The 12488-nt window shown below is 50.6% G+C and overlaps 2 protein-coding genes and 1 non-coding gene across 3 annotated transcripts; 2 read left to right on the forward strand and 1 right to left on the reverse strand.

Annotated features, from left to right (window-relative positions):
• Positions 1 to 3611, reverse strand: CIB1 (calcium and integrin binding 1). The gene is made up of 7 exons (XM_075557990.1): positions 3402 to 3611; positions 3232 to 3266; positions 1644 to 1752; positions 953 to 1103; positions 699 to 817; positions 518 to 606; positions 1 to 224 (listed from the first exon to the last, which is right to left on the reverse strand). Exons 1-7 carry the CDS (start codon positions 3450 to 3452, stop codon positions 203 to 205), a joined length of 576 nt encoding a protein of 191 aa, XP_075414105.1. The 5' UTR covers positions 3453 to 3611; the 3' UTR covers positions 1 to 202.
• Positions 3612 to 3798: 187 nt separating this feature from the next.
• GDPGP1 (GDP-D-glucose phosphorylase 1) lies at positions 3799 to 11024 on the forward strand. The gene is made up of 3 exons (XM_075557991.1): positions 3799 to 4163; positions 7496 to 7552; positions 9035 to 11024. The coding sequence occupies exon 3, from the start codon at positions 9044 to 9046 to the stop codon at positions 10199 to 10201; it is 1158 nt and encodes a 385-aa protein (XP_075414106.1). The 5' UTR covers positions 3799 to 4163; positions 7496 to 7552; positions 9035 to 9043; the 3' UTR covers positions 10202 to 11024.
• Positions 10206 to 10312, forward strand: LOC142457507 (U6 spliceosomal RNA). The gene has a single exon (XR_012786233.1). It is a non-coding gene; the product is annotated as a U6 spliceosomal RNA (small nuclear RNA).
• Positions 11025 to 12488: the final 1464 nt, after the last annotated feature.

A 12488-nucleotide genomic window follows, 5' to 3' on the forward strand; every position in this document is an offset into this window, starting at 1 on the left:
TCAAAATGTCTAAACCTTTATTACTGTTCAATCCGTAGGGACAGACCAATGACAATGGAAGTGAGAAGGGGAGACTGGCCAGCTCTGAGCTGAGCCAGCTTGGCCGGCTGGCTCTAGCAACGCAGGTGTAGCTTTGGCCTCGATTCAGCATCATTACAAAGGTTCTTGGACTGGGTGCTGGGACCACACACCGAAGCTCTTGTCACAGAACAATCTTAAAGGAGCTGAAGGAAAAAAGAGTAAGTTGGTTTTGTGCTGAAAAGGCAGGGGTACAGGGTTGCAGAGACTAAACCCACACTTGACCACTTCTCCCCTGAAACTCACTTTGGAACTGGCTGTGTCCTCTCTATCAACTCCCTCTCCAACAAAGACTTCCCTGAGATCCTCAGGAAGCAGGGAGCATTTTCTCTCCCCAGGCAACATCTCCCCCCCCCCACCCCGCGCCCCTCACAGCTCACATGGGGGTGGCAGCAGTGAGGTCTGAAGGTCACCAGAATGCAGGGGCCCACCGTCATACCTGGCAAAGTCTGGTGAACGGGAGATGACGTGCTGGAACTCGGAGAGATTGATGGTCCCGTCCCTATCGATGTCAGACTCTTCCAGAATCTATCAGGGAAACTGAGAACTTCAGACCAAAGCCCCTCCTCCTCTCCTTCCCTTTCCTTCCCCCATCCAGCCTGGCCCGGCCCAGCACTCACATTGTCAATGAGCTGCTTCATCTCTGAGGCACTGAGTTGTGTGTCCTCGCCCTCTCCTGTGAGGCTGTTCACTAGCTGGCTCAGATCCCCTCTGTTCAAGGTTCCATCATCATCAAAGTCTGGAGGGCAGATACCAGAGGCCAAAGAGGGTGTGGGCAGGATGAGCTCTCCACGGCTCTTTCCCCACAGCCCCAAGTTTTCAAGCCATATCCCCAGGTAGGCGAGAGGGTGTCCATCCAGCTCCAGGTCCTTACCAAAGATGCGGAAGGCATAGTGGGACTTGATGTCGGGGGTTGCTGTGTCACTGAACACACTGAGGAGGTCCAGGAAGTCCTCAAAGCTCAGGTTGTCTCTGGCTGGGGAGGTGGAGAAGACCCGACAGATTCGCTCCTTGAAGGGGTTAGCCTAGACAAGAGAGCCTTCCATGAACACCACAGTCCAGGCTGCAGCCCAGAGCACCTGCCCCACAAGGCTCAGGCTTACAGTAAGGCACATGGCCAGCACATGGAAGGGGCAGAGGAAGGCCCACTGAGCAGAAAGAAGACGACGGGCAGGTTATTTGAAAACACAAAACAATTAATTAGACGCCTATTGGGTGCCAGGCACTGGGATAAGCCCCTGTATAGTCATGTCCTAGCAGTTACTTATAGTGGCAGCCAGCCACTGGGACAGGGATGCTCAAGCTTTCCTAAGACACACGTTTTCTGTATTAAAATATCAGACTTCTTTGAACTGCTGACACTATGTCCTAGAACCTCAGCGTGAAAAACTTCCAGATAATGCTTTGGGGTGATGTAATAAAGCCCTTGACCCCAGGAGATTAAGGTTCCACAGAGAACAAACCAGAACGGGGTCCAAGAAACTCATGATCTCAAGGGCAGTGGCAGGAAGGAGAGAACCAAGCAGAGGGAACGTGTATGGCGAGGGCAGGGGCGGGACAGGCACCTTGAGCTCTGGAAGGCTGAAGATCTGCTGGAAGGACACTCGTGCCTGCAGTGACTCCTCCGTGCTCCGATGATCCGGGGGAAGCAGCTCACAGAATCGCTTGTGGGCTCTGCCAGAGACAGGGCAACTCATGGGCTCATGCCACACGTCACAGCCTTCCTGCCTGTGCACATTACAGTCCCACTCCTTGCTATTACGGAGGCCTCCTGAAAAGCCATCACCCCATGGTAAGGCAGAAAGAGATGCAAGCAACCCCCCGTGATGAATATTCGACTTATGTACAACATGTATTTACAAACCAACCCTGTATGTTAAAACTCAAAGCATATAAAAGGAGCCACAAATGGGCCTTGTGAAGGGCCTGTAAAGCATTACTGTAACAACAACTGATACAAAGAAGAAATATCCTGGAATTTATAGTGGTAATGGCTGCACAAGTCTTATGAATGTGATGAACTGACTGAAATGTATGACATGTGACTTGTATGTCAGTAAAACTTAAAATAAACTTGTTTTTAAAATATTATGTTCACTGTATTATTCCATTAAGGATCTTTTGGGGGTATCTAAAAGTGTTCCTTCAATCTTTTTATTTATGCACAGAAAAGTACACAACATACTAAGCCAACATCTGACAAATCAACATTAGTAATGAGCCCTGTACCTAACTGTGCCAATTTATATACAAATCCTGCATAAAGGCAGCTGATGCCCCTGGGACTGCCTATACATCACCAGGCTGGGAATCCATTCTCATATTGACAGAGGGCCGGCTATGTGCAAGGCACTGGGCTGGGGATGGGTCCTGGGGATGGAGAGGTTGGTGCAAGAAGCCAGAAGCTGGTGCTGAACAAAGTCGCAGAGAACAGAATTGACACGTTGTTCTCACCCCAGGGAACTGTGGTTCCTCAAAGCCTCCCTCTCTTTATCAGCTTCCATGAACCATCTGTTCTCAGCTCCCACCTCTTTCCCTCTGGGATTCTCTCCCTTAAAGGGAAGCCCAGGAATCTCATCGCGCAAGTATCCCACGCCACATTAAAGCTGCCTCAGGCTAAAAAGCCGGGTTCCAGACCCAAGTCGGATCCTGTGAGGGCAGTCTAGTCTTAGGCAAACTACCAAATTTCTCTCAATCTGTTTCATTATCCCAATGCCAGCCTCGGGATGATGGACTCAGGTAATGCAGGCAGCCATTCAATTCAGTTCCAGGCACAAGGAAAGCGTTAACGGTTACAGCATTACTAAGGTCTGGTTTGGGGGTGCAGTCAGGCGTCACCGGCTTGTGCCAGTGGGCAAAATCAGCCCAGAGCCACGGCAGCCCCTGGTGGCCTGGAGCAGGAAGCTCGGAAGTCAAGTGAAGAAGCCAGTGGCGAACAGAACCAAAGGATGGCCCCAAGTTTTCCTGGGGACTGTAAGGGGGCTCAGCGAGGCAATGCTGGGGGGCTCACACGCAGGAAGGCTCCGCCGTGGAACTCCGGCAAACCCGGCCCCAGCCCCTGGGGGACTGGGTCGGCCCCGCTGTAAAACAGCGCCCCCGGAAACCTCGCCAGGGATCCCGAGGAAGGAGGCGGGGATGCGAAGCAGCACTTACAGGAGGATCTCCTGCTTGGTCAGGAACGTCAAGTCCTGGAAGGCAAAGCCAGAGAAGGGGTCAGTCAGCCGCCCCGAGGCCAAGGCCACGCCCGCCCTGCCGCCCGCTCGGAGACCTCGCTCCCGGGCCGGGCCGCGCGCGAGCTCCCAGGAGACCGGTGTCCCGCGCACCTGGTACTCGACTAGCAGCTCCTTAGACAAGCGACTACCCGAGCCCCCCATCGCCGCGGCCCGCGCACCGCTCCGCCAAACTCGGCCCGGGACGGCGACAACTTTCCCACTTCCGCCCTCCGACCGCGTCACCGCCCAGTCCCCGCGGCAACCGCTCCGGGGACTAGCGCCCTGGGGCCCGCCCCCGCCTTAAAGTGCCTGGGCTCTCCCAGCCGGGCTCAGCCCGCGAGTTCCGGGCTCCCGCGGGCCCCGGAGAGTCGGAGGCGGGCCCCGGGGCGGGGCCGGACGCTGTGGGGCGGAGCCCAGGCCGCACGGCCCCGCCTCTGGGGTGAGCGGGGCGGGCCGCGTGCGTGCGTACCTGCAGGCTGCGCATGCGTTCAGGGCGTCCCGACCTCGCTATGGCCCCCGCTGCGGCTCAAGAGGAAGTAGCGCCGTGCGTCCCGCACCCTCGCTGCAGGTGGCGGCGGCGGCGGCGGCGGCGGCTGCGGACGTGGGCGAGTTCTAGTAAGTGGCATCTGGGAGGACCTTGTAGCCGGTACTCAGAAATCCTGGGGACTCGCTGAGCGAGTGCCTGCAGCCGGTCAGCTGCTCGTCTGTCCCGCGAAGGCTTTTCAGGATTTCTCTCTCAGCACTAGCCGCAAGTGTTGCCACCCCGATGCCACCACTCCACGAGGAGTCACAACCTCGCTGTCATTGACTGAGGGCCCACTGGATGCCAAGCACAGTGCCAGCTACCGTCGATTCGTAGAACAGCCTTGGAAGGTAGGTTCTGCTTTACACATGGTAATCTTGAGGTCCGGACTCCTGCGTTTGAAGCTCACTCCTCTCTCGGATGCTGCCGCCTTTATTATTCCAGCTGAGCCGGACACGCTCTGACCCCACTGCACCCCGAGGCCCTGCTCCCCACTGCTGTCATTCACGCTGAGACACTCTGATTCCACCGCACCCCTATACCCGGTACCGGGGCGGTAGCGGCTGAGGCTGACCTGTTTGTTATTGTCCCAGTTCAGCCCCTAGGACAATTCTTGGCAAACATTGTTTTTCTTTAAAAAAAAAAAAAGCCCATTGACATCGACTCTATTCCAACTCAGTAACTACTTGTTAGGTGAAAAAATATGTATTTATTGGAAAGATGGATGAATGAATGAATGAATGAGATCATGCTGAACCTTGGAGGTGGTGTTAATCATTGACTGTTATGGGGGGAAAGAGATCCCCCATCGCAAGTATGTATTTTAGAAGTATATGTAAATATTAAAATTTGCATATCAAAATATGCTGATTATAGTATAGACAGGTTTGGATTTGTATACTTTTTTTACATTTTATTTGTATACATGTGTGCAATGTTTATGTATATTAAGTATATATGTATGTCTGACCAATGGTAGTACCTTAGATGGGCTTTTAAGCCCCCAGTTGTTTCACCAAAGTAGGATGTACAACATTGTCATCATAACAGAACCTTTTCCACCATAATAGAATCAATAGGTAGCACCCCTTTCACAGAGGTGTGTTTCGCTTTCCTCAAAACACACCCGTGAATGTGGTGGAGCACACAGGACAAAATGATGGGAACTTCTAAGACATATCCAAACACCAGGAAGGTATCAGTAACTGGGCCTAGGGGTTCAGGACTACAGTCTCCAGGGGCACCAAGGTCAATTGGCATAACAACTCGCAAGGACAATGTTGTACATCCTACTTTGGTGAGTAACAACTGGGGGCTTAAAAGCCCATCTAAGGTACTACCATTGGTCAGACATCCAGAATGAGATTTGTCATTAATCAACATTTCACCTTTTTTGAAATGAGAAAACCACTCATACACTTGAGTTTTTCCCATAGTGCTTTCCTTATAAGCTGTGTTCCACATCACAACAGTTTCTGCAGCATTTTTCCCAAGCAGGAAACAAAGTTTCACAGTTGCACAGTGAAACCTAAGGTGCTGCTTGCAAACACATGGTCCCTGCCTATACACTTGGAGGTCAACTGCTTAAAGGTTATCTACCTGAAGGTTATCAGCCATCTAGAGCAATCAGACCCTACAGTCCCTCCCTAAATAGAGCTCACTCCCTTCTGATAAGGATAATGGATTGTTCCCCTGGAGGAGAGCCCAAGGACACCTAAGGTCAAGCGAACTCTGGGAAGATCATGGTTAGGCTGCCATCTTGACTCTAGAACCTGTCCCCCATCTTGTTATGTATGTATGCCTCTAGTGTAACCCATTCCTGTTATGCATGTGGTTACCTGTAATTAGGGGGACTGGCATGCCCCTAGAGTGTATATAAGACTGGGTTGCAAATGTATTCACTATGTCTACGTGGATCTGGTTCCTGAAGTCATGATGGTCCTGGAGGTGAGCACTTGCGTGCTTTATCTTGTCTGGTGTCTCCTTAATTTTACCCAATTACACAACTGCCCCTTGGGCCCATTCCATTGTGGAGGTTGGTACCCCACAGGGTTTCTGAGATGCTCATCTTCATAAGAACAGACAGCCTCATCTTTCTCCTGGAGAGCAGCTGGTGGGTTTGAATCTCAGACCTTGTGGTTAGCAACCAAATACCTAACAGTGTTCCTTTGAGATAGTAATAGAGAGGACAGAAGGCTACCACTGCCCATTCCAGCCTGAGAGGGAACACTGATCAGCCAGTTCTGGGCCTCAAGGTAAGTCTATCTGTCCACGGTGAAGATGTGGAAATTTAAACCATATCATGGGGAGAGGAAGCACTAGAACTGATGGTGATTATACAACTCATTTAAAGTGATTTAACCAGGAAGGGGGTGGTGTTGAAAATGTTCTAAAATTGTGCTGATGATTGTACAACTCTTCTTGATATAATTGAACTATTGAATTGTGTGACATGTGGATTAAGTGCCAATAAATGGTTTAAAAAAATTGAGGGCTGATTTTCCTCCTCTGTACTGTCTGCTCCTATAAAGATTTAGAGCCTTAGAAACCTGACATAGGATTGGTGAGTTGGAATTGACTCAGTGGCAGTGGGTTTGGTCTAGTAAGTCTAGGTAGCCTAATCCCACCTTATTTCCCCAGGATCCACCATCTCCATAAATGGCTCAACAATCTACCTCATGTCTGGAGAAAATCACCCCTAATCTTTTCTTCAGTCCCCATAGCGTGTCAGCAGGTCTTGGTTCAACCTCCCAAATGTGAATGCCTTGCTCCTTTCCATCACTGTCCCTGAAATCCACCCCCTTCTCTCTCTCCTGGTCCCTGGAACAGCCACCTCAAAGGTCTCTGCTTCCTCGCTTCCTTCTCCATAATCCATTCTCCACACAGCAATTTTAAAAGGTTGCTAAATCATCAGCTTGTTTTGCTGCTTAGAACTTGCCAGGGACTTTTTATTTAATGTAAAATCCAAACTTCTAACCATGTCCCTTGCCTTCCTGACCAGTGTCATCTCAGACACTTTCCCCCTCATCTACTGTGCTCTAAGGACACTGGTCTACTCTGATCCTTCAGCAGGCCCTGCGCCTGTCTGACTGCGAGCTTTGGACATGCAGTTCCCTCTGCCTAGAACATGCCTTCCTTTGCTCTTCATCGAGGCCTGCCTGTCTCAGCTCAGCTGTTAGCTCAGACAGAAGCCCTCTTATTTGAAGTAGGATGTCCGGATCCCCACCGTTTAGTTGCACTCTGTTGTGTTACTTATCATTCCACGGAGTGCTGATCACCATGGGAAGTTGTTTAGTCTTGCTTGTCCGGCTCTACCACTAGAATGTAAGTCCCTTGATGACAGGGACTTTGTCCATGTTCTTTTTTAATTACTGTGTTCTCAATGCCCAGCACTGGAGGTCCTTCATAAATACCTGGGTTTATGGATCAATTGAATGAGAAGCAGGGTGTACAGAAGAGGTGCCACAGACAATTGAAACAAGCATAAAATGGTCATTTGACTTTGAAGAATGAATGAGAGTGAATGGGTACCACCCCAAGTATAACTAACATATAATAGGTGGATTTCTTAAATTCATTTTATTAGAATAATTAAAGACTTTACATAGTACTGTTAAAAATTTGCTTAAATTGGAGTGCTAAGTCATTTCATGTGCATTTTGCCTCCTATTTTATTGTGCAGTCTCTGGACCAACAAAGCTGCAGAAACTCCAACTTGGACTAAAGTCCCTCCGACAAGGTAGTGCCTCCTTCTGAAGTCTTATCTGGGCCATCTAGGTAATGCCTCCTGCCAAAGTCCTTCCTGGGCCCATCCCCCGATGTCCCTGAGGCCACAGACTACAGCATGCGAGGGAGAGATGAAGACAGGCACCAATGTGCCCCTTGAAGGACTGCTCCTGAGCGCTTCTACAGACATTGGGCCATCTTTACCTAGTTAGCTCTGCACGGGCTGGTGGAATCACCACAGAGCTAGGGAACACCTCTTCCCACAGGAGTGGCCAGCTTTGCACCCCTGGGGTCTCAGACACGTTCTCTGGAGGGCAGGCTGACAGCACTTCTATGTTCAAAGCCTTAGCCATTGACCTGTTGTTACCCAACTCTCTTCTGACAGTTTATTTGTAAGAAGAAACAAAAATGTGTTTTAAAAAAATGATGTAGACAAGCATTCACCACAACATTGAATATAATAGTATAAAGTTGATAAACTATCCTATGTGTACAACTGAAACTGGGTTAAAAATAATCAAGTTCTGAAACTGAAAAGGCAAAAACTCATGGATCAGGAAAAAAATCAAGTATAAAATAATACAAGTTTAAAATAAAAAATAATGATCTAATATAAAAATCAAGCTTTGGGTGCCAAATTTAAAATGGTGAAAAATGTTTACCCTGGGTATTGAAGAAAGATTGAGTGGGAAACAGATTTCTGCCAAGTTGTCTCCCCTAAATATATGCCAAACCTAGCTGCCTGCTACACAGCAAATGACTATGCACTTGGAGGTCAACAGAAGTAAGTCAGGGCTTATTCTCCCTAAGGGTTATCAGCCCTCCAGAGCAAGCAGAAACCACTGTTGATCCCACAACAAGTAGGGCCCATTCCCTTTGGATAAGGATAGTAGTAGATTGTTTCCTGAAGGAGAACCCAGGGAGGTCAAGCCCCCTCAAGGGTGGCCAAGGTTAGGCCGCCATATGTCTTTACCTGTCATTAGGAGGCATGCATGCTCCCAAAGATATATATAAGCCTTGATTAGCAATAAATTGCTCTCCTGCCCTCTCGGCCCATGCTGTGTGCTGACCTGGCTGATGAGATAGATCATGGCCATCCAGGAGGTGAGCATGCTACCTTGAAATGTGTCTGACTCCTTCATTTTACTTTCTCTCCCATCTCTCATTCCTCTATGACTTTATGATAATCTTTATGTAGCTCTACCGTACAATTGTGCTTACTGAACCCGATTAATTGTGGGGGGCTGACTCCCCCCACACACAGGATTCCCCCCCATTCATAACATTTACAAATACAAAAAATAGCTAAAATTATTTTGAGTCAGTGAAAATGTATATCCATTGGCAAGTTATGGAATCCTGAGCGACTTCTCTGTCTTCTATAAGTATTTTACCAGAGGTATTTTGTAGTCAAGTCAAAAGTAAATGTTTCTTGAAAACAGGGCCTCGAAAAACGAAACGGGATCATGCGTTCCCACCTCTTTGACTCTTTCAGGTCGGCCCCATGGTTACTCCACACGGTTCCCAAGAAACTTCCTATTTGCTACCTCTGAGGGAGGAGGACTGGGAAGGTCAAGGCACTCCTGACTTTGTCTATGGGCAAGAGGAACTCCTGGCCAGAGGGATTCCATGGCCCCAGGATGCATCTGGCATGTCGGGGGCCTGGCCACTGTCTCGCTTCGACTCTGCCATCTGCTCTGCCTGGAGACAGCGGATGGAGCTGGGCCTGTTTCGTTACCACCTGGGGGAACTGCAGACCCAAATTCTTCCCGGTGCCGTGGGGTTTGTGGCTCAGCTGAATGTAGAGCGAGGGGTGCAGAGAAGACGGCCCCAGAGCATCCAGAGCGTGAGGCAGCCATTTGACCCGGCACAGTTTAACTTCAACAAGATCCGAGCGGGAGAGATCCTCTTCCGACTGCACCGGCAGCCCAGGGCACCCGGTGCGCTCCAGCAAGAGGACATCCTGGTGGTGATCAATGTCAGTCCCCTGGAGTGGGGCCACGTGCTGCTGGTGCCTGAGCCTGCCCGGGCACTACCCCAGTGCCTGCTGCCAGGTGTGCTGCGGGCTGGAGTCGAGGCCGTGCTGCTGAGCCTACACCCAGGCTTCCGTGTCGGCTTCAACAGCCTGGGTGGCTTGGCCTCAGTGAACCACCTGCATCTGCATGGCTATTACCTGGCCCACAGACTGCCCGTAGAGGGGGCACCAAGCAAGCCCCTAGACCCTCGTGGCCGTCTGCACCTGCTCCAGGCCCTCCCAGCCCCTGGATTCCTCTACCACACTCGCGGCCCAGGACCCGACTTAGAAGCCATGGTGAGCAGGGTGTGCCGGGCCACGGACTACCTGAGCGAACATGAGATTGCACATAACTTGTTTGTGACCCGGGGAGCCCCACCTGGGAAGAGCTCCCCTTGCTCAGCCCTCACGGGGGTCCGAGTCATTCTCTGGGCCCGGAAGTCCAGCTTTGGGGTCAAGGAGCACCAGGCTTTCAATGTTGCGCTCTGTGAGTTGGCCGGGCACCTCCCTGTCAAAACCTCCCAGGACTTCACTAGTCTGACGGAGGCAGCTGCCCTGACCCTTATCCAGGACTGTCTTCTGCCACCAGCCCAGGCAGAGGAAGTCCGAGCGGCCTTGGTGGCCCTTGTGGCCCAGGAGGAGCAGTGACCATTCAACCATGCTCCTGTCGCCAGCACTGACACTGGAAGGATACACAGAAGAGTAGCGTGGCCCCTGCGCAAGGACAACACGCAAACTCGGGAAGTGCTCCATGTTTTTCCAATGAAATCACTTAATAAACCAAGGAGGGGAAAACCTTGAAGCATACTTAACAAATTACCCCGATTGTTGTTGTTGTTTATCATTTTATTAAGGGCTCTTACAACTCGTCCTCCATCCATCCATCCTGTCAAGCTGCTTGCTCCACGTGGCAAAGTAGGTTTTATTCTCCCTCAAGGTGATCAGCCCTCCAGAGCAAGCAGACACCACTGTTTATCCCACAACAAGTAGGGCCCCCTCCCTTCGGATAAGGATAGTAGTAGATTGTTTCCCTGAAGGAGAACCCAGGAGGTCAAGCCCCCTCAAGGGTGGCCAAGGTTAGGCCGCCATCAGGAATCTTGGGTTTGCCCATCTTGTCACATGCATACCTCTAGTTCCACCCTTGCTATCATGTGCATCCCCTTAGCTCATTCCCTTCCTGTCACACACCAATTGTACATTCCCTTCCTATGATGTGTATTCCTTTTGAGCTGCCTCTACTTGTGCGGTTACCTGTAATCCTGTCCCCCTTCGTAGATATAAGCCTCAGCAATAAATGGAGGTCTCTGCCCCACCTTGTTCTGGTCCATGCTGTGTGCGGACCTGGCTGTAAGATCATGGCCATCCAGGAGGTGAGCATGCTACCATGAAATTTGATTCCATTATTTCCATCTCTTCTATCTCTCATGGTCTGTATGAGTGTATTGTAATCTATACGTACATATTTTAACCACACAATTGTGCCTATTGAACCCAAGGTTAGTTGTTGGGGTTTGGCCTTTCCTCACACTTATTCACTGTCCAATTTTTACATTCAAAGGGGCCTCTTTTACCAAGTGACTTCTGTTAAGCTAATGAGAAACCCTGAAGTGTTTTAGAGAATAACAGGTTTGCATTTTTGCAAGAAAATGTAACTGCAAAGGAGAAGCTGCATGGGTAGATCAGGGAAGAATAGAATCAGGGCATTTTGTGGCAAGAAATGATCAAAGAACATATTTGTTGGAATAAAGAAAAATGAGCTGTGAAAGTCCAAAAGACTAATGAGCATTTCAAAGGGTAATTAAGAAATCATGTGTTCAATAAGGAAAGATCAAGATGGCTATAAATTAGAAATGTTCTTTTTCCTTTTTTTTTTTTTTTTTGCAGTATTGAAATTTCTGATGTGCCCTCTGCACTTAGCCACACAGATCATCAAAGGGACAAGTCGGGCGCTGTAGTTTATTAATAGACAGGTATATGGATGTCCGGAAGAGGGTGTGGCACCGAAGGAGCGACTGATTCATTACTCCTTAATTAAAGTCATCGGTCCTAGCCAGGGTGAATGCTTGTACGCCGTGTGGGCACGTATCTTAAGTGCACTGCCCCTTCCGAGTGCACACACTGTTCGAAGCGTAGTTCTTAAAGAAATGAACAAAGGCTAGTAGATGCTTGTCATGAACACTAAGCTGCACTCAGAGCTAGTCAATTTTGGGTCAAATGCCCGCCCGGCCCGCCAGTTGATGGGATGATGGGGAGTTGGGGATGGACACGCATCCGGATGAACAGCAGTCCCATGAAGCATCCTGTGGGGCGCCCTGGAAATCAGCGAGCAAAAGATGGCCCCGGCGGGCGCCCGCGTGGGCGTGGTTCTAGAGAAGGCCCCGCCTCCAGAACGCTTCTCCAGTGGGGGGACTGTCTGCGTGTCCATGGCGACGGCGGCGGCGGCAGCCCGCCAGCTCTGGGAGGCGCCGCCGCCGCCGCGGTCTCGGAGCCCGGAGCGAACCTGGCCGGGGAGCGGGCTCCCTCGCGATCTGCTCGGTCAACTTGTCCTGCCGAAGCAGGAGGCGACGCTCAGCGACCCCGGGGAAGGAGCAGAAGCGGCGGGGGCAGGCAGATATGAGCAGCCAGCTGCGCCCAGCCCTGGACTCCTAGGGGTGGACCCAAAAACCCCTCGGTGTCCCTCCGAACCTTTGGTGGGCAATGTCCGCCATGGGCTCCCCTTCTGCAGACAGCCCAAGAGGTCTCAGCCGCTCAGCCCTGTGTATACGTACATGTGGGACTGGGAAAGGGCCGGCTTTCACGGCCTTCAGTCTAATGCTCGATTTTAATAAGCGAAGGTCTCCCCCTCTTCCCATCCACCCCAGCGTTCCCAGTCATTCCTCTCCCCATTTAGCAACCAAGAAGTTATAGGCTCTGTCAACTTTGCCCTGCATGTGCC

The sequence above is a fragment of the Tenrec ecaudatus genome, chromosome 9, assembly GCF_050624435.1.
Source record: "Tenrec ecaudatus isolate mTenEca1 chromosome 9, mTenEca1.hap1, whole genome shotgun sequence".
Lineage (NCBI taxonomy): Eukaryota > Metazoa > Chordata > Mammalia > Afrosoricida > Tenrecidae > Tenrec > Tenrec ecaudatus.